Here is a 27,849-nt window from a genome sequence, read left to right on the forward strand (position 1 = left end):
GCAAAGGATTGAATAAAACTAGAGGGAATAGAGCAACCATGAAGTATCCCGGTTCCCAGGAAACTATATTATAGATATATCGTGCATTTTAGATCTAGGTGGTTCAACTGACATAATTATTTTAGCACCTTAAATATAAATATAAGAAGACAATACACAATAAAAGTATATAATTGATCAAAAGTGCATCATGATATACTCTCTCCGTTTCTAAATATTTGACACTGTTAACTTTTTAGCACATGTTTGACCGTTTGTCTTATTCAAAAACTTTTGTGAAATATTCAAAAATATACATCTATATGTATATATATAAGTATATTTAACAATGAATCAATTGATAGGAAAAGAATTAATAATTACTTAAATTTTTTGAATAAGACGAACGGTCAAGCATATTTAAAAAAGTCAACGGCGTCAAATATTTAGAAACGGGGGAGTATTAATAAGCAACGTGCTAATTGACACTCGGGATTTTTTTATTGTTTCTCTTTCTAAGAATATATTTTTCTCTTTTACTTATATAGGTTTTTGGTTACGCAATTTATTTTTGGATGGTCACAAGACCACATGGACCACCCACTAGATACGCCGATCAGCCTATGTATAGCAACCAACAAGAGAACGTAGAGATGGACAAGATCATGACATTCATAGAGTCATAGATACATGCATGTGGTGCTTCTTGCCTGGAGTATGAGTGTAGCAGTAGCATAGGGATGTGTTTGGTGACTCATGTAGCAGGCAACATGTCTTGAAACCGTGGGCATGAGAGGCAACAGGGATCCAGCTATGTGACTCATCCTATGGAGAGGCGCAGTGATTTGTCTTTAGAGTTTCGAAAAAAGAGAATCCACTCAGTACTACTGAGTTTATCGCACTTCTACAATCTACCACTGAAACGGGCTAGCAGGATTAATGAGTGTGTATTCTGTGTATCGACATCGTGATCAACAACCATGAACGATGACAGAGTTGTACATTTTTTCTCACCTTCTCTGCTGATCTACATGTCGCACCATACTCATAGTTTCTTAACTAAGCACTTTAAAACATAACCAGTTAGTACTGCTTCTGTTTAAATTATTTGGCTACCGCTAACCTATTCATTGTACAAGTGATCGATGGTGAATGATTGATTATATGTACAACTACGACTACCAGAAACTGAAATTCTCCTGACGGTCGCTAATCTTTTACTGACGTGTATGCATCCACCTATCAGTTTTAGCCGTAAGAAGTATTAGTACGTAGCTTATAGGATATATTTTCTATTTATGTACCCACAGTAATTTGATTGTGATGTAGCTTTACGATAAAAGTAAAAAAACAAATTAGTTTGAACTATAGTGCATGTTTGTTGATGTGTTGTGCCGTGTTCGGGAAGAATGCCATGCATATTCTCACTACGCTGTACCCTCTCACCATTGACGGGCCCATGTCATCACCTTTGACGGATTTAGCCCTCGTCAGAGATTAGTGGTCACTGATGACTGCACCTCACCTCTGACGGGTGAAAAGCCGTCAGTGGTGATTAACACATTTGACGGGCCGCATAGAAATAGCCCGTCACAGGTGAGAATCACTTGTAATGGGTGACTCTTTCTAGCCCGTCAATGGTGACATACACCTCTGACAGGTCTAATTTATCACCCGTCACAGGTGTGAAAAATCATCCAAAAAAAATTCAAAAACCTCAGCCCCTAGCCACCAGCCCCCAGCTCACGACATGAAGCAAAAGATGCAAGATTCATCTCAAGATGCAAGACAACAACTTTGCATTTCATTGGCAGATCTGATAACATCAGAGAAACAATATAGATCACACAACTTGAGTAACAATATACATCACAGTAGTAATGATCTGCATCTTAACAAACTAGACATCCACACAAACAACACAGAATATGGCCCAATCTAAAATTTGGCAATGAACATTTGCAAGATAAGAAAAATCAAGCACAACCTACAAGAGTCAGAAATGGCGGTGGCGCTCGTGGGTGAAGGAGACGGTGGAGGACGCCGATGGTCGGGGGGAGAGGGCGTGGACACCGGCGGTTGGGGGATGGAGGCTGCGGTAGCCGGATCCACGTACCAGAACCCCGTGGAGGCCGGATCCAGCGGCGGCTGTTGGGTGGGCGTTGGAAGGCGACGCGGGCGGATCTGAGGTTTGTGGGCGTAGAAGCTGGTGGCGCCGTCGATGGAGGCGGTCGCTCGTCGTCTTCATCGCAGCCGCCGTCAACATCGTCGTTGTCGTTGTCGCAGCTACCGCCGCCATGGCTGCTCGCTCCTGCCCGCCTAAGCCCGCCGCCGCCGCTCCCGAGGGCGGAGACGGGCAGATCTGCTGCCGCCGGAGCCGCCACCGCCTCCCCTCCCGCCGGATCTGGCGGAGGGGAGGGCGCCACCGCTGCCGCCGTCGGGCCGCCACCGCCTCCCTTCCCTCAGTCGGGCCTTCAGATCTGGCGGAGGGAAGGCGCTCCCACCATCCACGCCGTTGCACCTCCACGCCGTCCGCCGCCACCACGCCTCCCTTCCCGCGCCTCCCCTCTCGCCCCTGCCGGATCTGACGGGATGGCGCCGCCACCCCTGCCAGGCCGGCGCCGGCGCCGCTGCTACACGCAGAGAAATGGAGAAAGGGAGAGAGAACTCGAGAGAAATGGAGAAAGAGAGAGAGAAAACAGCCTTATCTCTTCTGAGTGTGGGCCCCGCCAGGAGAAGAAATATCTCCTCCGGCTCGGCTTGGGAAGGTAGGTGACGGCTTCGAGTATATATAGTGGGACAACTCACCTCAAACGGTTTAGGGTTTGAACCTGTTTGAGGTGAGTAAACCTCACCTCTGACGGGCCATCCGGTTACAACTCGTCACAGGTAACTAGTCAACTGTGACGGGCCGGAAGTAGAAACCGTCAGAGGTGAGGATTAACTCACCTTTGACGGGCTCCGTTTTCGACCCGTCACAGGTGACTAGTTACCTGTGACGGGTCGCAGCTGAATAGCTCACCGATGACGGAATCTTTTAGAACCTGTCAAAGGTGACCATCATCACTGACTACCACTTATGCCCGTCACAGATATGTCGTCACAGGTGTGAGGATCTGGTGTAGTGTCTATTCAACTACACATGATTTCCTTGTTTAGTTTGATGATTGGTGCTAATTAATCTGGTATTCCAGATCACAAAACTCCATTCAAAATAGGTAACTACCACTCTGTACCGTGGATATATGCTCATGAAGAATCTCAATCCATGTGTCCTCCATAATTCATATATAAAGAGAATTGTCAGAAGCCATTACAGTTGACATGTGATGAAGCCACCACAGTACCACACACTGCATATAAATTCAGGCCCTATTTAGATTCCAACCTTTTGCTTCAAACTTTCAACTTTTCCGTCACATTGAACTTTTCTACACACACAAACTTTCAACTTTTCCATCACATCGTTCCAATTTCTTGAAATTTCCAATTTTGGCGTGGAAATAAATGCAGCCTCAGGCATTGCACCTTAGCACTTGGGCAGTGCAGTGATGTTATATATATCACAGAGACATATGCACACCATGGGGAAAATTGAGAATGTGAGGCGTCCGGAATTCAGTATTGTCAACGTTGGCCTTAAACATTGTGAGCTTGATGTGAGGTTGCATATGAATTTTGGATGTCTTGTTCAAGTCTATTACAGCACTCCGCCTCAGGTAGAAGACAAGTGGAGACATCTGAGATGCAACAGTTTTATTTTAGACCTCCTTTGGGACGTAGTATTTGAAAAACACAAAAATGGGATAAATGCACGAATATGATGTCATGCATTATTGCATCCCAAAGGAAAAAAGTCCAGAGGCATTTGCAAAACATTTTTTTAACCCGATAGGAAAAAACATAGGAATTCTAGAGACAACTAGGAGAAACCATGAGTTAAGACCTAATGTTAGTTTTCCTCCAAAACACCATGAAATAGCCCTTTTCATAGGAATTTTGAAGGAATTTTTCAGAGCTATATATTTCTTTGTTCTAAAAGGATCATATAAGAATTTTTTCCCTAGGAATTAAATCCTCTAGTTTTCCTTTGTTCCAAAGAAGTTCTTACCGTTAAAAAAAGTTAGGCACTTGATGGTATGCTGAGTAACTTGTTAAGCTGATAACTCAACCGATAATCTTGTACTCTTAGCTTTCAGTACAAGGTCGGGCTTTTTTCTTTCTTTCTTTCTTTCTTTCTTTCTTTTTTTGAATAGATGATTTAAAAGAAAATTTGGGTGCACCATATATTGATCGTAGTGAAACTTCTCCCCACAACTTAGTTAACTATATCGGGGTTAATTACTAGAGCAATATTGTGCTCTCTACTGATAGTATAATACTACTAGTAGTATTAAGGATAAATCAATAATTTACTAATACAATTGTTAGGGGTAACTTCGTTATTTATGTTTTTAATTTTCCGGCTAGATCGATATGTGGTTATCCATTGCACTGACATCGCTCATATTCCATCAAAAAGCCAAAATATAAGGAAAAAAGTTTAGTTCACTGCTAAACGATGATTATACCCCCTCCACATCATTTTTTTTTTGACAACCTTCACCTTTCTACTACCATTAATTAGGGTGGTAGTATAAATAGATCTGAACCCTTCAATCAAATAAAATTAACGGTTCAGATTACTTTCTACTACCAGTAGAGAGTATCGTACTGGGGTTATAATTACTAATATCTAGATTGAAATAATGAACAACAACTTAATTAAAGTATAGTTCTAAGCATCTTTCTACTGTTTATGACAGTAAATTATTTGCTAGAACTAATATAGGATCCAGAAAAGATATATCCAGAAAAGATATAATTTTTTTTTGACTGGACACCGGGCGTAAATTTACTTAAATGGTCATTCACATTACAGCTAAAAATAATAAAGTGATGCTATTACCAATACAATAGCAGCCATACTGGATGCTCAAGTTGCCCATTTTTGAAATTTTTATAACTTATCCGATTATAATATAAATTGGAGTACCCCTGGACCAAAAAACTAAACCACCAACAGTCCAATGTAGAGATGGACAAGAGCATCTGTCACATTAATATATACATGCTCCTACCTTGTTGGGCAACTGTGCATGTGTTGGCGATTCATGTAGCAAATCAGCAAGTGTAGTGTGTTGCACATTGGGAGTGAGAGGCATCTGGAATCCAGCTACATTGGGCAAGGAAAGGACTGGTGCGGTGCAGTGGCTTTCTTTTACATTTTGGAAAATTCAGATGTAGAGAACGGGATGACATGATGCGTAAGCGTTTTGTCCGGCCTTCAGCTCGTCATCAGTAGACATGGAACGATGGCTGATCTGATATATCTAATCTCGCTCTAACTGTTACATCTAGATTGTACATGGAAACTGACAGTTACATGTTTGTTGAAATTCTGCACGATTTCGGAAGAATGTCAAATTTTCCTCCACCACAGATGATTTCGTTGATCTGTTTGATGCTTGTGCCTATCAATATAGCCTGGCATTTTACAGCTCATTAAAACACCATTGAAAAGTATTAACCGCCACTCCATACTATGGCAATTTAATTGACTCATGAATATGAATCCATTTGCTCCCTGTAGTCCATATATATACAGAACAAACAAGACAAGCCATGACGTACACATGATGCAACCATCATATCACACTGCACATAAATTCAGTCATTAACTTCACCCCGATTTGCATTTTTGTAGGCGGCTATTTGGCTCTAAGGGCTATGTCCGCCTGCGAAAATAAATACCCAACGTTGACGAAAATGCTTTTTCTAGTAGTGCCTCTTGGCCCTCAAACTTTGATATCATTTTAATTGTATTAAGGTTGGCAATTTTATTTTAGATTTTTTCATAATTACTTGACTGAGATTTGCGGAGTGAGAAATGCATGAGGCCCTATTATTAAATTAATTTTAGCAATCCACTAGATATAAATTAAGTGGAGCAGAAGAGAGCAACAACGCTGTACCAACTAACAGCCAAAATGTAGAGATGGACAAGGTCATCACATCCATATATGCATTAACAATTTTGCTTATATATTCTTGCCTAACTAGCTAGCTGAGCAACTGATCCAAAAACCATGGATGTTTTGGCGACTCATATGTAGCAGCAGCAATGCGTGTGTTTGCAGCTTGGGCATGAGACGCATCCAGAATGCAGCTATACCTGTGAAACCATGCTGTAGTGCAGCCGATCGTGCTGAGAGTTTGGGAAACGGCAATGGAATAGGATAGTGGGATGAATGAGTTTGTGGTCACTAATTTTCTGGTTATCAGCAAACATGAAACAATGGCATCATCAGTCTCCCTTGCATTTTCTGTTAATTATATAGTCCTGCCACGAGTGAGGTGAAATTCAGTTATTTGTCACAAAGGAATTGCATTTTTGTCCTATAACCACTATAACAACGCATCTAATTTTTTGGTTGCTGCTAACCTGTTTATTGCGTAATCGATGGTGATCTATCGATTACGCATGCTCTTGTCCGATGTTCTTCCGATTCCGAATTGAATGGTGTATATAATTAATTACTAGAAATTTGGATATGAGAAGGTACTTGAGTACTGATGAACACAATTTTGCTTGAAACTGTACATGGTTGATGATGTTCCGCTTCATTTGGGCATGCCAAATTGTACTCAAGTACACATGATTCCCTTGATTTGTTTGATGCTTTGTGCTGATTAACACATAACCTTGTCTTTTTTTCCCAGTTGATGAAAACGCCACTGAAAAGTATTAGTAACTACTACTACCTCCGTTAATTAACATATGTGTGCTTAGATTCATTAACATATATATGAATATGGGCAATGCTAGAAAGTCTTATAATATGAAACGAAGGAAGTACTACTCAATACTGTCCCAATTTGGCCCATGAAGAGAAATAACTCAATCCATGTGCTCTCCATAATCCATATACACAAAGAACAATCATAAGCCATGACACATGATGTAACCATCACACTGCATATAAATTCAGGAATCGCATATCTTAGCACTTTGGCAGTGCAGTTTGGAGAGATGGCAGATCGCAGACATATAAGTATATGGTTTATTTGGAAGGGGCTTGTTTACAATCCTAGTAGAGAGACCAAAAACGAGTAGTACTAAATTGAGCATGTGGGGCATCTGGAATCCGTTTTTTCAAGGCTGTTCATAACTACTCCCTCCGTTTCATATTGTAAGTCATTCTACCATTTTCCACATTCATATTGATGTTAATGAATCCTGATAGACAATATGGATATGGGAAATACTAGAATGACTTACATTGTGAAACGGAGGAAGTACCACTATTTGATTGATGTAGGGTTGAACCTCTGTGTCAATACGTGGCTTTTTTGTGCTCCAAATAACCTCCACGAAGATGATAGACTGGACAAAGAAATTTACCTTGTACTCTTATTAATCAGCTTCCCCACAAAATAAATAGCATTGTAGGTACAGGTCACGTTGATCATAGTGAACCAAATAAACTTCTCCAGATCACTAGATATGGGGGATTAATTACCCGGTCTAGATTGAGGAACAATGAAGTACTAAGCATTTTCTTTGATGAGAGAGGCCTCATAACCATATCTAGGCCAAATAATTTACTTCCTCCAGGACCGCAGGACGGATGCCTCATTTGTTATGGGCTGTCGATGGACCGTCAAAGGTGAGATCATCTGTGATGAACCCTTCGGTCTGTCATTGGTGGGTCATCAAAGATGAGCGGTTTTGTGTAGTGGTCCACATATATAATAGGCTATTTATGAGGTCAAAAAATTTTGGCCTGTTATCTAGAGGGCCCAAAAGTGCTAGTACCTCAAGTGGGTCCATAGTACCAGCAATAATAGGAACGATCCAATCTAGACCATTTATATTGGGCTTCGGAGCTTTGGCCCTATCTGTCCCATAGAGTGGTTGGCTTGTAACTTGCATGCTGGTGCAAATGACCCAATGAAGTACCCTGGGTCCAAGAAACTATAAAAACTAGCAACTAAATGTACAGATGGACAAGATCACACACACACACGCGCGCGCACACACACATGAATGATATATGCCCCTTTGCTAGCTAGCTGAGCAACAGCCCAAAAACAAGGATGTCTTGGGGACTCATATGCACAGCAGCATGAGTAAAATGTTGCACCTTGGGAGTGAGAGGCATCTGCAATCCAATACAATTAAGCATGTGAGGCATCCGGAATTCAGTTTTGTCAATATGCATACCTTGATCACTGTCTGCTCGATGTCAGGTTGCGTGAGGGGTTTGGATGTCTTATAGGGTTTTAATTATGGATAGCTAAAAATATCGGAGGGTAGCGTTAAACGGGACTATCAGATTTATTGAAATTCTATCAGCGAATGACAAAAAAAAATTGGACAAAATTTGTTAGTAAAACACATAGATTATATCCAAACCATTTTGTATTAAAACCAATGCATCAAAAGCAATGTTGTAGTAGTTATTGACGCTATGTCCAAAAGATTATTGTAGGAAAATAAAAAAACCCCTGAATTTTTTGGCCATTAGGAGATTTCCTCGGAGAGTAGCGATAAACGGGAAAAATCGGATTTATCGGTGAGCTTATCGGCGATAATTGAAACCCTAGTATTATCCCATTATATTAAAGTATGCTTTGACCAATTGAGTGTTGACATCTGAGATATACAGATAGCTGAACGCATGGATAATTAAATCTTCCAAATTCAAGCATCTCTTGCAGAAATGGGCATGAGAGGCATCCGGAACGTAGCTACATGGGTCGCCCAATGGGGTAGTGCAGCCAACAGTATTGAGAGTTTGGAAAACGCTGATAGAGCGGGATGGATAAGGCTTAGTTCTTTTTAACAACTTCAAACTTCAACTTTCTCGTGTGCGATGGTCTATGAAGTGTGGACTGTGAACCAATGACGGAATTGGACTTCCTTACATTTTTTTTTCCTCTAGAGTCTAGCCGTGAGTGAGGTGTGATGGTAAATTCAGTTGTCACAAACAAGCATTTGTGTTTTTTCCTAACCACTGTAAAACAGAAACAAATATTTCTTTGGTTACTGCTAATCTGTCCATTGTACCGATGACGGCTATTGATCGGTTATATATATATATATATATATATATATATATATATATATATATATATATTATTTTGATTCTGCATGGTGTATATAGTTAATTAGTACAAGTTCGGATTTGAGAAATTACTCAGTACTGAACACAATTTTATCTGAACTGTACATGGTTGTTGATGTTCCCCTTCATTTGGGAAGGATGCAGAATCATAAAACTCTATTAAAAAGTATTACTATGGTACTCCCGTCATCGGTCCACATTTTATTTGTCTCAATCTTTGACGAATACAAAATTAAAATCCATAAACTGATAAACATGCCCTTTTAAAAGTATGATTTAACTCTTGTAAAAACCGTGTAAATATTTATGTTTAAGATGAACCCTGTATGGGCTATAAATTAGCCAGCGCATACAAAGATAGTTGTTTATATAAATACACAGTGGCGGACCCAGGATTTTAACCCTGGGTGTGCCCATGTAGTTTAAAAGCCGATGAAAAAGGTCAAGCACAAAATTACAAATAAGCCTTAATTTATCAAAAGTATAATGGAAATAGTGAAATAATTCAAGTTAATTTTCCATGTTTCGTTGTTTGGACGAGCTTGATAAAATTGATTTGCCCTTGCCCACATACTATTTCACAACTTCCTGTCTTGGAGTTCCCCATCATATAAAAAAAGTGAAGCACTGCCTTCCCTGAACATGGCCTAGGTGATGTAGAATATTAATTTCTTGGTACCTTACTACCTCGCTAATCGGCCAATTGCTGTACAATGTTGCCGTTGTGGCACAGGTGCCAGCCGCTAAACCTTCTAGCTCGTCAGCTAGCCACAACGTTTCGCCGCCGCCTGCCTGAGTGCCTGGTGACCCATCTTGCTTGCTGCGAGGGGCGAGCAAGCTGCCGCCAAACAGAACGTCCCCCGCTCGCTTCTCGTTCGCTCAAACGACCAGGAGAGACGCACGCACACACCGTTATTTGGTGGGCTAGCTGTGTAGAGGGAATGAGCTTTTGGGCCTTGTTCTTCCTTCAGCAAGCCATTCATTTAGTATTTATCCCACTGCATATTACTAGATCCTAAACTTTTCACGAATTTTTTGGGTATGCCGGTGCATACCCGGCACACCCTCTGGGTCCGCCCCTGTAAATACATAAGTTCTTACAAAATAAATCGATCTTGAGAGTAACACGAAATATTTTTTTTTGAAACGTTAAACACGAAATAAATTGGAGTAATGAAAAGTGATATAGGTCTGTATAGATCCATGACATGTTTAATTAATCAACGAATGGTTTATATAAATTGGAGCGCAAAAAGAGAGCAATCGATGAAGTATCCCAGGCTGATCAAGAAAAGAAACTAAACAATCAACAGCAAAATGTAGAGATGGTCATGATCATCACATTCATATATATACCACACACACGTGATTTTGCTTCTTGCTTAGCTAGCCGGGGCAACTTGAAAAACCATGAACATTTTGGCGACTCATGTAGCAAGCATGTGTTGCCACCTTGGGAATGAGAGGAATCTGGAGTACAGCTACATGGATCAGTGGTGTAGTGCTGGGATGGAGTTGAGTTCAAAGTTTGGAAACCACCTATGGAACGGGATGTCTGATGGATGTATGAATGACCTTGTGCTATGTTTCCTATTGGTAATCAGCAGACATGGAAGGATGATGGAGTGGTAAACTCAATCCCTCTTCACTCCAGATGCACTGCACTGATCAAATGAGACCCGCATTAGTTCCTGCCACAAACTAGGGGTTTGTGTTATGTTCAGTGATCACATTCCGTTCTTTCTATTCTGCCACAGAATCGTATGATACATTGCTGCCACACAATATGTGTCAGAATACTCAGCCTTAGGTTTCATATGATTGCCGCATTAGTGTCATATGAAACAGAAACTGTGCTTTCAATTGTTTAGCATCTGGTGTAGCCTATTCATTGTGCCAGCAATGGTGATTGATCCATTGTATGTCCAATGTTCTTGATGCAGTTCGACATGATGTATCTAGTTAATGAAAAGTTTGTTGGGATCATTCTCTACTTAATACCAATAATTTGATCGTGATGTAGTTTTATGATATCTCCTCAAGGTAAACAAGAGTTTGTCTGAAATTAATGTACATGTTTGATGATGTTCTGCTTGATTTGGGAAGAATGTCAAATTCAAGTACACAGGATTACCTTGATTTGTCTGGTGCTTACTGCCAATTAATATAGCTTGCTAGTTTCCAGCTCATAGAACTCCATTGAAAAATGACGATTATTACGGATTTACGGTACACTATATTGCAAGTATAAACAATCTAACGATGTAGATTCATCTGATCTTTCCTCTAGATTAGTTTACAATATAAATTGAAAAGGGTAAATTTGTCTTTCTATCTTTTTGCGCGTTTCCTTCTTCGGTTAGATCTGCCCCAAGAGAAATCTGCTCAAGAGAATTCCGGTCGCTTTCTTTCATTCCATGCGCTACCGCCACCGCCAATAGCCACCACGAGGAAGCGCCGCCCCGCTTATCCGCGAATGGGAATCAATTCGATTTTCCGGCCTTCCTTTCTTCCTTATGTCCTTTCCGCCCATCCAAAACCTAGAAGTGTAATTTGGAGAGATGACATATATACCACGAAGACATAGATGGTTTCCTTAGAAGATGCTTGTTTACTGTTATCCTAATAGAAATCAAATGAGTATTGATCATGCATGCACATCCCTGAGGTGCAATTGAGAATGTGAGGCATCCGGGATCCAGTTTTGTCAAACGGGGAGGCACAGGAGATTCCTTATGTGTTTACAAAGTTAAAAAGATCACTACTAAAAAGTGGAAATAACCGAGATAGTTACATATAAATGAATTAAAGCACAAATAGCTCAAGTGTTTTGTTGATGAGTTGGAATTGTCTCATTAAGTTAGTACCACATATTTTGGCCCGATTCTTGTATACACATAATATATACTCAAACTTTCGTAAAAAATATGGCGGCCGGAGCTATCAATTCCCGCCTTCTCTGTTCTAGATGTCCTATCAAACACAAAGGTGACCTTCAGTTCTTGTGACAAACAAGGTTTTGTGTTCCGTTCTAAGCACCGTAAAACAGAAAAGATCAATGTATCTATTTCTCCAGCTAACTAACTTGTTTGTTGTGCCAACATGTGGATGATGTTGCTGTGGAACTGTACATGTTTGTTGATGTTAGGAATGATTGGAAGAATAGCAAATTATATTCAAGTACGTAAACATGGTTTTCTTGATATGTTTGGTGTCCCAATTAATATATGCTAGTATTTTTTTTCACTGAAAAGTACTACTAATAACTACCACTCTTTATACTGTGTCAGTTTGGCTCATGAAGAGAAATACCTCAATACATGTTCTCTCCATGATCCATATACGCAGAGAACTATATCAGAAGCCATGACACATGATGTAACCATAACACTGCATATAAATTCAGGCATGGCATCTTAGCACTTTGGAAGTGTAGTTTGGAGAAATGACATATCGCAGAGACACAGATGGTTAACTGTTATCTTAATAGAAGCCAAGAGAATAGTACTCATGCACACATATCAACAAAAGAAAAACAAGAAGCAATTGAGCATGCGAGGAATCTGGAATTCAGTTTCGTCAATGCAGGCCTTTGTTGAGTTGTGATCTAAATTCATTTGGACATAACAAAGGCCAGCTTTTGCCGGAGCGAAGCGAAGACCCGTCGCCAGAGGCTTGGGCCAGAGCGATTGGGTTGTGCACCCGGGGACGCCTGGGGGTGCGGGGCAAATTTGGATCACAACTCAACAGCCTTAACCATTGCATGAAAATTTGGGATGTTTTGTCCTGGTGTGCGAGTGGAGATATCTGAGATGCAGCTAAAAACATTATCCACATGTTAGCCAACATGTGGATGATGTTGCTGTCCCATGTATTGCTGTCCCGTAAAACAGAAAATTCTGGAATTTTGTCCAACATTTGATCTAGGCTCTCAATATCAACGAGCTTAGCTCAGTTTTCTTTTAGCCGTTGAAAAGTGTTAGGCACATGATAATATGTGGAGTTATTTGCTAAGCTGATAACCCCACCCATCTTGTACTCCAAATCAGCTTTCACTATAAATAGGGGTTGTCCTTTTTCTTTTGTTTTTCTAGAGATGGATTTCCAAAGAATAGCACTTTAGGCGCTGCGTACATCGATCACAGAGAAACTTCTCCAGGCTAACCATATGGGGGTTAATTAATTAACTAAGTAATCAGTTAGTATTAATGAAGAACTACTTGAAGTACTAAACATCTTTCTGTTTAGGGTAGTAAAGTATTAGGTAGAACTAACACAAGATCAAGTAAATCTCTGCTGAGACATAAAATCTATCTATTATATACTAAAAGTCCATAAAACTTACTATAAACGCTCCTAAGCCGCCATGTGTACTCCTACAAATACTCCTAAACTGCTGCATGGCACCCTAACAAATCGGTGGGCCCAATATTTTTAACTATTAAAATTTTATTAAAGAAAATAACCCCACAATCTCCCCTCCCCTCTCCTCTCCCTATGGGCCCACCCTTTCACCGGAATACGGCTTCACGTTTAGACTATCATCTAATCTAATATTCCCCACGTTAGAATAAACCAAACCTGTTTGTATTTGCGTTTGCATGTACCATTGTATCATCTCAGCCAACACAGGACACTCCGATGGAGTTCTCTTCGTCTGGCACCCGGTCCGCTCGCACGGCCGGCCAGAGACGACGCTCCTTCGTGTTCTCCTTATATTCCAGTGGCTGTGCAGATGGGATCAAGGGAAAAGCAGCAGCAGTACATACATTTTTGATAAAATTGGTTATATAGCACTAGATTTTTTTATATGAGTTATGTCCACAATCTAATGATCTTTTATTGTATTTTTCTTACATACGTACGTGCTTCCTCCCCCCCTCCTATCCAATCTCTTCTTTTTTTCTTTACTTATAAATATTTTTGAACAATAATAAATCTTAAATAACCATATTTTTTCTATAGTTATTTGTTGTCGTCTATTAACAAGTAAAAAAATATAAGGTGTTCTTTAACCTATAAGAAATATTTAATTTTTTATCATATCCTAAACTTTGCATATCACTTAAAACTGTTATATGAAATAGGGAAAAATTGATAATATAGACTATACGATCATATATCAATTCACAAAATATGCATAAACAAATTAAATTAGATCTATTATATAACAAACGCTTCTAAGCCACCACGTGGCATCCTACAAACGCTACTAAGACGCCACGTAGCACTATAATAAATTAAAGAAATTACTAAAAATTAAGAAAACATAAAACATCTAGTCATTGATCTTCATTAAATTAGGTGGACCTATTATTTACCACTATTAGATATATCTTTTAAAAAAACTCTCTAACCCCCAGACCGGATCCAAAAATTGGGCCTGAACGTAGCCAATGTTTTCTTAAGGATAGTACGTACGTAGTTAGTAACGTATTCCGCCCCTTCTTCCCTCAATTTCTTTGTATTTTTGCACATATTTCTTCTCCTATTATCATACTTTATTAGTTAGAAAAGATAATTTTTGTGTTAAACAATTCAACAACTATAACATCTAAATCATACAACTAATTTTTAATTCGCTTATATCTTTAAAATTATTTATGACTAAATCTACAGCCAAAGACCAAATTTCCACAATAATTAAACTTTGAGAAAAAAATGTCACTTTGGATTATATTTCAAGACTTTTGCGTACTATAAAAATATGAAATAGTAATATTATAGACTCTATCATTGTGCATAACTTCATAAGAATTAAATTATATCTACAATCATAAATGTAAAATAAAAATAGCTACGAGTAGAGGTGGGCAGAATAAGACCGAATCGAAGAACCGAACTGAAAAGATCGAGACCGAGACTGAAAAGACCAAGGCTGAGAAATTCGGTCTCAGTCATCAAAAACCGAATTTTTTTCGGCAATTCGGTTATTGGCTTCGGTTAATTGAATTACCCAAGAAAACCGAATTGTGGTCCAATAGGCCTATGAGGGCAACAGGGAGGGATTAAGTCACGCCGCGCCGCCTCCAATCCAATCCCCGCCGCGTCGCGTCGTTAGCCTGTCATGCCCCCGCCTCCGCCTCCATCGCGCCGGCGCCACCTCCTCCCTCCGCCTCCGCCTGACCGCCTCGGCGCCGCCTCCACCCTCTGCCTCCATCCCACCGGCCAACTAGGCGCCTCCATCCCGCCAGCCATATCCGTCTCCACCGGGGAGGCAACGAGAGGCTACATTCATGACGACGGCTACATCGGATAATTGGCTTCTTGTGATTTAAGTATTATGCTTACTATTTGATCTACTCCTCTAATTTGAATCCAATGCATAATTCGGTCAGACTGAGACCGAGACCGAAAAGACCGGTCCTGAGTTTTTTTGGATGAGATACGGTCCTGAGTTTCCAAAGACCGAAATGACCGAAAGACCGAAGACCGAGACATAATTTTTCGGTCTAACTGAACGCCCAACCCTAGCTACGAGTAATGTTCCCAAAATATATAAGTTAGAAAGCAAGTGTTATACAAAAAAAAAAGCAGCTATAACATCTCAATCATGGGATCTCCTATATCATACGAGTAATATTTTTGCTTATGTATTTTGATTATTTTTCATTTAAAGACCAATATTCGGGTTATATTATCTGACTTTTGTGTGCCATTCAAACAATTATAAAATTATGAAAAATAATGATATATATTTTATCATTGTATATAAGTTCACCATAATTCTATTATATTTGTAATGACAAAAAGTAAAATGAACCTAATAACACTAAGTATTGTTCCAAAAAATTACTCCTCCCATTCTGGTATTATAATAAATAAAAAATAACATAGTAGATTTGTAGTGTTCACATTTTCAATATTGTATACTATGTAGGAAAAGACGTGCAAAAAGGATATATCTTAATAAATCAATAAAACTTTTATTCTATTTTTAGTTAATAAAGTAATAGTAAGTAAAACACTATAAAATGTAAAAAAATAATTATATGTGCACATACTTTGTCCCATTCGACTTTCTCTTCTTTTCCTATCTCACTCAACTCCTCCGTCTTACAATTTTTAACTAATTAACAATATAATAAAAAAGATCAATAATTACAAAGCTAAATAATTATGATTCTTATCTCATATCTGTTTTTTAGCTTATTTGAACTGTTATTTTGTGTATAATTAAATAAATAATTCAAGATGCATATTACTCATATATCACTTCGTAAAAATGAAAATACACCATTTAAGCATACACACCTATCCTTTGCATGGTAACCAAAATAGAAAACAAATGGAGCATTATAGAAAAATGACAATAAGTATTATATCACCTCAAATCATTGTACATCCCCTGTAGCGTACTTACAGTGTTACGTGTTACATCTTAACTAAAAGACATTTGACCATCAGTTTCCACTTAATAGGTGGATCCATTATTTTAACCAATAGATATAATTTTAGAGAAAATCTTAAGCTGCCAACGAGAAATAATCAATAATATTAAAACATGCATTCTTTTAAGCTGCACATATGATTTTTAATCTAACTGTTGCTCTATTCATAGTTAAATCAACAATTTAAAGGTCCATAACCTCTATAGTTTGAACTGGTATAAAATAAAATTAAAAATATAAAATATCAATAGGGACTAAATTGGAGAAAATCAAATAAGTTCATACCTTTCACTAACATTAGACCAACCATTACATGTTCCATTTTTATAATATTTTTTAAGTGCTTACATATTAATGGCCTTGCATATATCCTATACCATAGTATTATGAGTTTGTCTGCATATTAAGCCACACTATGGTAGCAGTATACATATAGTTAGTTGAAAAGTTATATTTATTACTATTAAACTTAAATTTTTGAACTCATGTTGATTATATTTTCTTTTAGAAAATATATTATAGGTCAAACATATTTCAAGGAAGCGAGGATCTACGATATGTCTTTGTTAATTTATATGTAAGTATGTATTAACTTGCGTGAATCTGAACCAACTTAAAAGAAGACTAACTTGATAGTACAAATAAAGCATGTTTACTAACTATTTGTGCTTTAGGATTTGTTAAAAAAGGCCACTAAACATTCAATTAAACAAGACAAAACATTTTACTTTTAATTTACGTTTAATTCGTTAGACATGTTTTTCAAAACAAACTAAATAGATACTTTTGAAATATGGCAGATGTTTATACGGATCATAGATAATTGTTTATACGAATGAATTAAATATTATATATTTTAAAAGCTAACAAATAGCTTGGAAAACTTATCTAAGCAATGCCGATGATGAAAAATTATGGAGAAATAGTACTTATGAAAAATTATGTCATTGAGTTGATATTCAACCTATATAAGATTTTCAAACGCAATCTAAAATACATGCCCGCACAATGCGCGGGCTACCTTACTAGTTTACTTAATTACCCAGTCCTTCACATTTCAGCCCAAAAATAACAAAGTGATGCTATGACCAATAAATAAGCGCAGCCAACCGGATAGTTATTGTACTTAGGTTCCCAGTCTTTTTAAAATTTTTCATAATTATTTGATTGAGATTTCAAGAGTGCATGAGAAATGCACGAGGGCCTATTAAATTAGCAATCGATTGGATACAAAATTAGAGCATAAGAGAGCATGAATATGCAGTACTCTGAGCGAAAGAAACTAGACAACCAACAACCAAATGTAGAGATGGACAAGATCATCTCACATATATATACATGCATAATTCTTCTTTTGCCAAAGCTAGCTGGGCAACTGAAAACCATGGATGTTTGGCGAGAGTCACGCAGCAGCAGCAGCAGCAGAATGTGTTGCAACCTGCTAGGGAGTGAGAGGCATCCGGAATTCAGCTACCTTGGGTACACTCTCATCTGGTGCGATGGCTTGATTTTGTGCTCGCCACATTCTTCTTGTCATTAGCAAACACGAAACGATAACGGAGGTGGTCTTTTATCTCTTAGATCTTCAGTTCTCTTGCCAAAGCAAGGGTTTGTGTACTGAAGAAAGAACTGTGAAAGAGAAATAATGCTACTGTGTTTGTCTCATTGGTAGCGACGATAACCTGTTCATTGTGTCAACGAAGGTTATTGATCGAAATCCTATGTCCGGTGTTCTTCCCATTTTCGCTTGGTGTACATGGTCAATTCAGTAATTGGGATTGCCAAGTCCTTTTCTAGTCCATAGTAACAAAAAGTGAATAAGAAAATACTGAACACAGGTTCTTATGAAGTGTACCTGTTTGATGATGCTTTGCATGATTTCGGAAGAATGCCCGATTCTATTAAAGCATAGTTTGGCTTAATATAGCCTGGCATTTTACAGCTTTCAGAACTCCATTGAAAAATACTGTGAATTACCCCTTTGTACTATGGCAGTTTGGCTCATAGCAATAACTCAATCCATGTGCTTTCCATAATCCTTATAAACAGAGAACATCAGAAGTCATGACACATTGACACATGGTGTAACACCATCACATTGCATATAAATTCAGGCATTGTGCTTTAGCATTTTAGCAGTGTATAGTTTGGACTTTGGAGAGATGAGATCTCAGAGACACATAAGGACACTATAGTTTTCTTGGAATGAGCCAGCTTTGTTTATCTTTCCTAATAGAAACCGAGTGATTAATACTAATCTATGCATACACGTATATACTGTGAGGCAGTTGAGCATGTGAGGCATAAGGAATCCAGCTTTGTCGACGTTAGCCTTGACCACAGGTTGCATCTTTGCTTAACGAGGTGGTTGTTTTGAGTTACAAATAACCCCATGAATATGAAGTAATTGTAAACAAATGTAAACTTTGTCACCACTTCTGCTGAGCCGAAGAACCTAGGCCGTGTTGCCGACGATCTGAAGGAGAAGAAGATTATTCAGCTAATTAATGGTCAAGAAGCGAAGTATTCTACATGTGTAAAGGCTTGACTCCAGGTAGTATGGACTGGATTGGGCCCCATAATTTTGGGACTGTGTGATAGCCTTCATATTACAAGTCATTTTAATTTTTTTTCTACTCAAATTTTATCAAGTTCGCTTAAGTTTATAAAAAAAACTAAAAACATTTGAAATATCAGGTTTCATTAAATCTAACATTGAACATATTTTGATAATGTGTTTGTTTTCGATCGAAAATACTACTATATTTTTCTATGATTTCGATCAAACTAATAAAAGTTTAATTATAAAAAAATCAAAATGACTTATAATATGAAACGGAGCAATTACTAGGTACTTAAGGGAGTGTGAGGAGCGCGTGAGTTAAAACAGGAGTTGTAATTAATTACTCCTTCCTCCTATTTTTAGAAAGTGGACATCGAGCAACTCGTCATGTATTTTGGGATGCCAAATAAAGAAGTTATGCCTTTTTTTGAAATGGGACAAAGGGAATAACTAACTTGGAAGAAAATAAAATTGGTGGCAGCAGCGATTGCGCGAGTGAAATCGACTCCCCAAATTTATACGCCAATTTCAGTAGTGATGACTAAACAAGCTTCAAAGCACAATTCTTGTGGAAACGATGATTTTTCAAAGAACAACATACTCCCTCCTTCCCTAAATGTTTGACGCCGTTGACTTTTTTAAACATGTTTGACCGTTCGTTTTATTCAAAAACTTTTGTGAAATGTGTAAAACTATATGTATACATAAAAGTATATTTAACAATAAATCAAATGATAGGAAAAAATTAATAATTACTTAAATTTTTTAAATAAGACGAACGGTCAAACATTTTTTAAAAAGTCAACGGCATCAAACATTTTAGCATGGGGAGAGTATATTATTATAGCGATCCGATCTGGACCGTCCATTTAGGCACAATTTGCTGTCTCCTTCATCTGATGGGTTGTTTATGAGGCACAAATATTCAAGGAAAAAGTACACCGAAGGTCCCTCAACTTGTCATCGAGTTACAAAATCGTCCTTCAACCGTAAAACCAGATATCGGAGGTCCCTCGACTAACAAAACCGTTCGCTTGAGGTCCTCGGGTGGTTTTGACCCCGGTTTTGTCCTATGTGGCAGCTGAGTCAGCGTGAGACCCACGTGGGCCCCACATGTCAGGATGTCACGCCATCTCCCCCCTCCCTCTCCTCCTCTCTCTCTCTTCTCTTCATCGGTTCTTTTTCCGGCGAGAGTGCCATGGCGGAGCACGAGCACAACGCCGGTAGCCGGAGCTGGAGGAGCTCCTGCGGCTGCTCGCGTCCGCTCAAGCGAGTTGGGAGGGATGGAGGAGGCGACAGGCGCCGGAGATGTGGCGGCGTCTGATGGTGCTCCACCACCGGTGGTGAAGACGACAACGGAAGGTGGGAATGCGGCGGCGGGCGACAGGGGAGGAGCAGCGCGCGGGCGGCGGGAGAGGAGCTGGGCGGCCGGTGACGAGCGGCAGGGTGGTATGGCGACGCGGCGGCGGCGGGCCGGAAGCAGAGGTGGACTCACGAGCCTTGCCGTTGCTCTTGGCGGACTCGATGCCGTCCTCATCGTAGCAAGGAGTGACAATAGCTCCCGTCCTCATCCTTCTTCCACCGCCGCATTCGTCGTCTTCCCCCACGGCGGTGCGCGCGCCCGGAGGGTGGTGCGGCCGGCGACGGCGGCTCCCGAGGAGGCCATCGAGGCACCGTTGAAGAGGAAGGAGACGGCCTCACCGCCACCGCTGCCGGTGAGGACGCGGACGGACACGCTCCCGGCGGTGCCCATCCGCACGAGCCGCCTCTCCTGCTCCATCCTGCGCAGCACCTGCTCCGGGTTGTTGAGAGCTTTTTCTTTTCAGTGCATCATCTTTGCGGACTGGGATTCGGTGACATTCCCCTGTGACATTCTCGGTGACATTGAGTCACTGACATGTGGGTCCAGGCACATGTGGGTTCCACATGTCAGTGACTCGATGTCACCGAGAATGTTACGGGGGAATGTCACCGAATCCCAATCCCATCTTTGCATTGCTTTGTTTCGTTTTGGTGATGGATAAGAAAGAAGGCTTTTGGCATGCAAAGAAGATTGCTAAAGAAATATAGGGGAAAGGGAGCTTACATTTTTGTGATTGATCATTTGGGAAGTTTTTTTGCTGTGTCATGTTTTTTTTTTAGATCAGCAATTTTCAAGCTGAACTGTTCGAGATCAGAATTTCTCTTGCTGAACTTGAATCGTACTGTGTTGCTGTGTTGCTGTGTGATATTTTTTGTTTGAGATCAGAATTTTTTGTGCTGAACTGTTTGGGATCAGAATTTCTCTTGCTGAACTTGAATCATATTGTTTCATTTTTGCTTGATAAGGGTGAGATTATGGAACTGAACAATGGATGTAGGATCTGACTTTCCTCTGTTTTTGTGGTGATCTCTTTTACAGGATGGATTGGTGACAAACAAACCTTCTGGGATGAGGTTTACAGCGAGAAGAAACATGCGTGGGCCTGTCGATCACCTTCACAATTCCAACAGCTTTGATGCCATTTCGGTGTCAGGTTCAGATGGGAGCTCAGGGAGACCAGCTCCACCGCGTCGGGCAGCCGCCTCTCCTCCACCTGCTTCAGCCCGCAGACCAGCTCCACCGCGTCGGGCAGAGTGAGGGTGGCGAGGCTGCGGGGCGGAGGATGTTGAGTTGTGATCCAAATTCATTTGCACTTAATAAAGGCCAACTTCGGCCGTAGTGGAGCGGAGGCCCGTCGCCGGGAGGCTTGGGCCGGAGCGTAGCGGAGGCCGATCTCGCGGCGCCGAAGGAGCGGAAGAGGAACACGGCAGACACTGTGACGACGGGGCGGAAGAGGAACACGGCGGCGCTGGAGCGGAAGAGAAACACGGCGGTGGCACGGAAGAGGAATACGGCGGCGGCGGCGGATCGGGATTTCTAGGGTTACAGTCTATTCTCATTGCACACAAAGTTATGTTTTTACCCTTCCACCTTAGTTCTCTGCGTGGTACTGCACCAGGGACAGAATTGGTATCGCCCAGTACCAAACTCTACCAGCCGTTGGATCAGGCCAGATCCAACAGCCAGGATTTTGGTACCGGGTGGTACTAGTACCGACCGCTGTATCGTAACAACGCTCTATAAATAAACTCTAGCAATACGAATAAGTGGTTGAAGAAAGAAATTTTAACATTAAACAGCTCTGGGAAATGATGAATTCTCAGAGAAGAACACATTATACTGCACTACCACACATAAAGTTTATGCGTTTTACTTCAAGGCAGATAATCTTAACTTATTTCTGCAGAGACAATATATTTCCAGAGAAAAAAACATATTATAATACAAATGAAATTTATATGCTTTACTTAAGACTGAGAATGCATCATGTTTTTGCAGTCATTGTGGCAATGTAATAGAGAGCTAGAAATAAGGGGCCTCACATCCATCCTGTCGTCAGTAATGAAGATTAAGCACCGGAGAACCATGTTTGCAAAGGATTGTTGATCAAGACGTTTGATTAAAAAAAACATTCTTGATCAAGAGGAGACACTGCAAATGAATTTGGGAAATGTTTTATTGCTCACTGCTGAATGTTCAGAGGTTGTCTGGAACTAGGTATACTCGATTCCGTACTGATATTTTTGCGGAGTTCTGTCAGACAAAATAACCCAATCTAACATTCGATCAACATGTGGTCCATTGCAAAATACAACATGCATATGATGATCTGAGAGTACTATGTACACACCTTTTGCACAGCCCCATCATAACAAAGAAAAAAAAAAGATGTAAAGGTGAGCACTTTGTAGATAGAAAGATGAACTCAACACAAGTTTGTCTGAACTGTACATCTTTCATGTTCTGCTTGATTTTGGATCCCCTCTCATTCAAGTTGTAAACGTGAATGATTCAAGAACTTTCACTGGCCATGCTGTCTGGTGCCCTGTTTTCTTCCATGTCGGAGTCTTCCATAGGATCCTCTGACTGGAAATTTGAAACAAACTACTTGTTAACACAGATAGATATATAAAAATTATGGTAAGACAGGTATAGTAGATAGCTGGACAAGGCAACTAGTAAATAAAAATGAACCTTTGTAAGGTACTATATGTAAATATATGTACCTGTTGCTCCTCTTCATCATCCAAGACCATTTTATCTTCATCCGATCTGCGCATTTCAAGGGTTGGATGCTTGGGATGGATGTCAGCTACATGCCTTAGCACATTCTCAACCTCCTCCACCTCCCATTCTACAGCATCCTCACACAACAGATCAATGGTGACTTCCTCGATCGAAGCCAGATTCCCCAAGCCAACATCAAAATTGATATCCTCAGAATCTACCACGTTGATGTTGAACTCCAGTTTTCTAACCTTTGGCATTGCTCCTGGTTGGAACACCAGCCCACAATATTGAATGAATGTGCAGTCTGTCAGAGATGGGAATGCACCAGCGCCAATCACAAGCCATTCACTTTCTCTGTTGATCTGTATCCAAAGAACCTGAAGAGCCGGCAACCTCCCAAGTTTCTCGACATGCTCCTGACGCATGTCGCAGATGGACAAGTCCAGAAAGGAAAGGTATGGGAGATCTATCGGGGAATTGAACCACACAGGTAGTACAGTGAAGAAATACATGGGTTTTATCCCAAGTACATGAATGTGTTGGGGAAGGTCCAAGAACTCTGGTAGGGAATCCAAATGGACGATTCCATGTACTCCCCGCAGAATTAGACGGCGGAGTTTGTGTAGATTGCACAATACCTCACCGAGAATTCTCCCGATGCTCGAGACCTCAGACGACCACACCTCAATTGTAAGATCTCTTAGTTCTGTCAGGTTACCCAATGCTTTTAGCAAGCTGAAGGAGTCACCATTAACATCAATAGAGGATGTTCTTCGAAAAACATCTACCGGGGACAACTCCAGCAGTGATGTCAATTCACCAATCCTGTCTGACAGTGATATATTTTCAGGAAAATATAGGAACATCAATCTTCTTAGCTGATAAATAGCCGGTGGCAGTTCTTTTATACTACGACTTCCATGCACGTCTAGAGTCTGCAAAAACTGAAGATTTCCTATCTCATTTGGGAGCTTAGTGATACATCCACAGTGTAGTCTCAGGTACCTTAGGTGAAATAAGTTCCCAAGATGCTTAAGGTGGTAGCTCTCCTCAAAATGACAATTATATAAATCCAACACACGTAAAATTGGAAAGCTTGTAATTGCCGGCGTCATATGAACATCTGCGCGAAGAAGAGAGAGGAACCTTACTTTTGGCACAGTAGCCTCTGGTATGGTGTGCACTACATTGCAATCTCGGAGGGATATCCGGTGAGCTTTACTGAGTGAAGATGCGCCTCGCTCCTGATCCAATATGGTAACAAAATTCTCCTCCTTTGAGAGGGAAAGGATGAGGTCAAGCACCATGTCATGCACTCGACAAGATATTATTGCGTTGTCATACCCATCTTTGTAATACATAAAGTCATTTTCATCCCAAGGTTGAATCATGCTTCTATTTATGAGCTCATAGAAATAATTCTCTCCTAGCTCAACCAGCACATCGTCCTTTTGATTTGTTGTTTTTTGGACAACACCTTCGGCTATCCACATCCGTACCAAATGGTCTCTACTAATTATAAAATCTTCTGGAAATATACTTAGATACAGTAAACATGTCTTGAGGTGACACGGTAGATCATAATAGCTAAAAGACAATATCTTTGTCATGTCCTCAACCTTGGGCTCTTCGGTAAGTCCGCGACCAATAGAATTAAACACATCATGCCATTGATCCCTTGTTTGTACCTGCTTGTTGGCTAAGAGACTAGCTATAGTTATAATGGCTAACGGCATCCCAGCACATTTCTTCAATATACCTATTGATACTTGTTCCAGTTCTGGAGGACACCCATTATCATGCTTAAATATCCTTTTGTAGAATAGCCTTTTGGAGGCATCATCAGAAAGAGGCTTCATCCTATAAATTGCATCGTCATGAGAGCAACATGCTTTAGAAACTGTAACTTTGCGTGTCGTGGTGATTATTCGACTGCAGAGCTTGTTTCTGTAGAAAGCACACTTGATATATTCCCACAGTTTTTCATCCCATATATCATCAATTATGATGATGTACCTGTATGTTATTTTGTCAAGCATATATAGTTAGCAATATGAAGGCATAACTAATTTGTTTTCAGTTTTTGTTGTAAGCCGTTAGTAAGTTATATTTGGGAATGTATACCAACACTAATACCACTACAACTTGATGGGGGCTATACCACTACAACCTAATTTGTTGTTGCTGGAGAAGAAGGGGACCTCACCAATTTCCTCATGTGGAATCAAACGTTTGTAGGAAAGTTATGTAGCCTAGTGGTTACAGTGACCTGAGTAGTACTCTAAAGTCTTGAGTTCAAATCTCCATAGAAGCGAATTTCGGCCGGTTGGATGTAGAGGCCGGATAAAAAATACTATTTTCTAAAAAAAAAGTGTTGCGAATGCGAGGAACTGCAGAGTGTTTCATATTCTTTCCCTTCATTCATTTGCGCTAGTACCTCAATCATGGAAATTAAAATGGACACGTACTGTATTTGTGTGGAGTGATAACTAGCTTGTGTGTGTGTGTGTGTATATATATATATATACACGGGGCCGCTACGCAGAGCGACACACATGGTGCGCGCGCCAGCGAAGCCAATGTGGCGCGACTCACACGATTAGCTAATCCAATCAGGGCTGTTAGTTAAAAAGTAACTTGAGTTGGGGCTCTGTCGCGCGCAACACGGACGATTAGTTAATGCGATCTAAATGCAGATGGCCTGCCTCCATCCCAATCTACAATAGTAGTTACAAATTAACTTTCAATTACATAAACTCTAATGCAATTGTTCGATCCCTGGCTAGTATGAAGTATGCATCTAAAAGTTTGGTGAGTTAAATATTAACTTTGTATTGATGTGGCGTTGGTGACCGGTTGAATCGTTAGCTTTTTTAAGATATACTCCCTCCTTCCCTAAATATTTGACACCGTTGATTTTTTTAAACATGTTTGACCGTTCGTCTTATTAAAAACTTTTATAAAATGTGTAAAACTATATGTATACATGAAAGTATATTTAACAATAAATCAAATGATACGAAAAGAATTAATAATTATTTAAATTTTTTAAATAAGACGAACGGTTAAACATTTTTAAAAAAGTCAACGGCGTCAAATATTTTGAGATAGAGGGAGTATATCATATCGCTAATGATATGAATCAGAGACTCCCCTGAAGATCCGCTGTATAAATGATAGTCAGATATTATTAAAAAAATGAAAGAAAACGCTAAGACTCTTGTAAAAAAAATCAGAGTTAAAAAATAACTCCAAGACATTAACGAAAAAAAAGATCATAGCATTGTCCTGTCCTTATTTAAGTTAAAAATTTGCTAGTACACGGTGTATACGATAAAAGTTAAAATTTAACTATACATGCACATCTGCGCATTGTTACAATATTGGTCAACGAATGGTTAGACTGAATGAATAAAAATTTAACTAACGAATATGAATCAGTGCGTGTGCGTTGGTTGCGGTGGGTTAGAGTGGGTATATATATATATATAGCAGAGTACATACCTTTTGTTGTGAAGAAAATCTCGAAGTTCATTAATAAGGAGGCGTTCATCCATCTTTGAGTTATGAATGCTAATATACCGCTGCCTATCAAGGTCGTATATCATGTCCGTCAAAACTTTCTTCAAGTCAGGATTTTGACCCACCGAAACAAAAGCCGCGCAGTCGAATTGGCCTTTGAGCTTGTCGTACACAAGCTTAGCAAGAGTCGTCTTGCCCAATCCTCCAAATCCAACAACGGACACGATATTCAGTTGGTCGTCGTCTGCAGGCCTAGACAACATGCCGATCAGCTCATCTCTGGCCTCTTCGATGCCAACAAGCTCTGTGATATCCTTGTAAAGAGCAAGGATCCGGGGATCCACGGTGGCCGTAGCCGGAGTCGTTGCAGCAGCTGCTGCATCGAACTTGTACCTTGCTCGCAGCTCTGCCACCTCATCTGCAAGCTCCTTGATGTCACAGATCCCTTCGGCGATCTCACGGCGAGCTTTCCCTTTCCTGATCAGATCACTCGTCTTGCGAAGGATCCTCTTGAAGAATCCCTGGTTGATAGGATCGACAAGGTTGCTGCCCTCTGCGACACGCACGACAAAGGCGTCGATGGCATCCTCGATGGCATATGATAGCTCCCTGACATTAGAGGCCCAGAGCTTGACATCGAGCTCTACCATCTCCCTTGGAACCTTGGCAACTCTCTCGAGGGCGATGTGCATCGCTGCGAGCTCCCGGGAGAGGGACTCGACGTCGTTCTTGACGCCCTTCTGTAGCTTGTACTCCTCCTTGAGAAGCTCAGCTAGCCTTGGGAGCACGCTGCCTATGGCACCCATGGCGAGCTCCATGCTGGTGGGAGAAGGAGCTTTGCTTGTGGAGTGAGGAAAGTGAATGCCTGGAGCTGGAGGAAGAAGAAGGAAGAAAATTGGTGGTGGATGGAATCTTGGCAAAGTGAGAGTGCCTGCGAGATGTTGCTGAGAAACTTCATTTTTTCTATCACTTTGTGGAAAGTTGTTAGAAAGAGACATGCACTGCATCTTCTCTCTGTTTACTCATTGTTATTAGAAAGAGGACAAGGAGTTTCAGCAACCCGTTGCTCATCAAGATTCGCGCAGAACATACAGTACACTAGTTGGTAAAGCTGTTTTTTTTTTTTAGCAA

The 27,849-nt window shown here is 40.2% G+C and overlaps 1 protein-coding gene across 1 annotated transcript; it reads right to left on the reverse strand.

Annotated features, from left to right (window-relative positions):
- Positions 1-22,598: 22,598 nt before the first annotated feature.
- Positions 22,599-27,725, reverse strand: LOC127753852 (disease resistance protein RGA5-like). The gene is made up of 3 exons (XM_052279299.1): positions 26,701-27,725; positions 23,193-25,212; positions 22,599-23,052 (listed from the first exon to the last, which is right to left on the reverse strand). Exons 1-3 carry the CDS (start codon positions 27,723-27,725, stop codon positions 22,978-22,980), a joined length of 3,120 nt encoding a protein of 1,039 aa, XP_052135259.1. The 3' UTR covers positions 22,599-22,977.
- Positions 27,726-27,849: the final 124 nt, after the last annotated feature.

This window comes from Oryza glaberrima, chromosome 11 (assembly GCF_000147395.1).
Source record: "Oryza glaberrima chromosome 11, OglaRS2, whole genome shotgun sequence".
Classification (NCBI taxonomy): domain Eukaryota; kingdom Viridiplantae; phylum Streptophyta; class Magnoliopsida; order Poales; family Poaceae; genus Oryza; species Oryza glaberrima.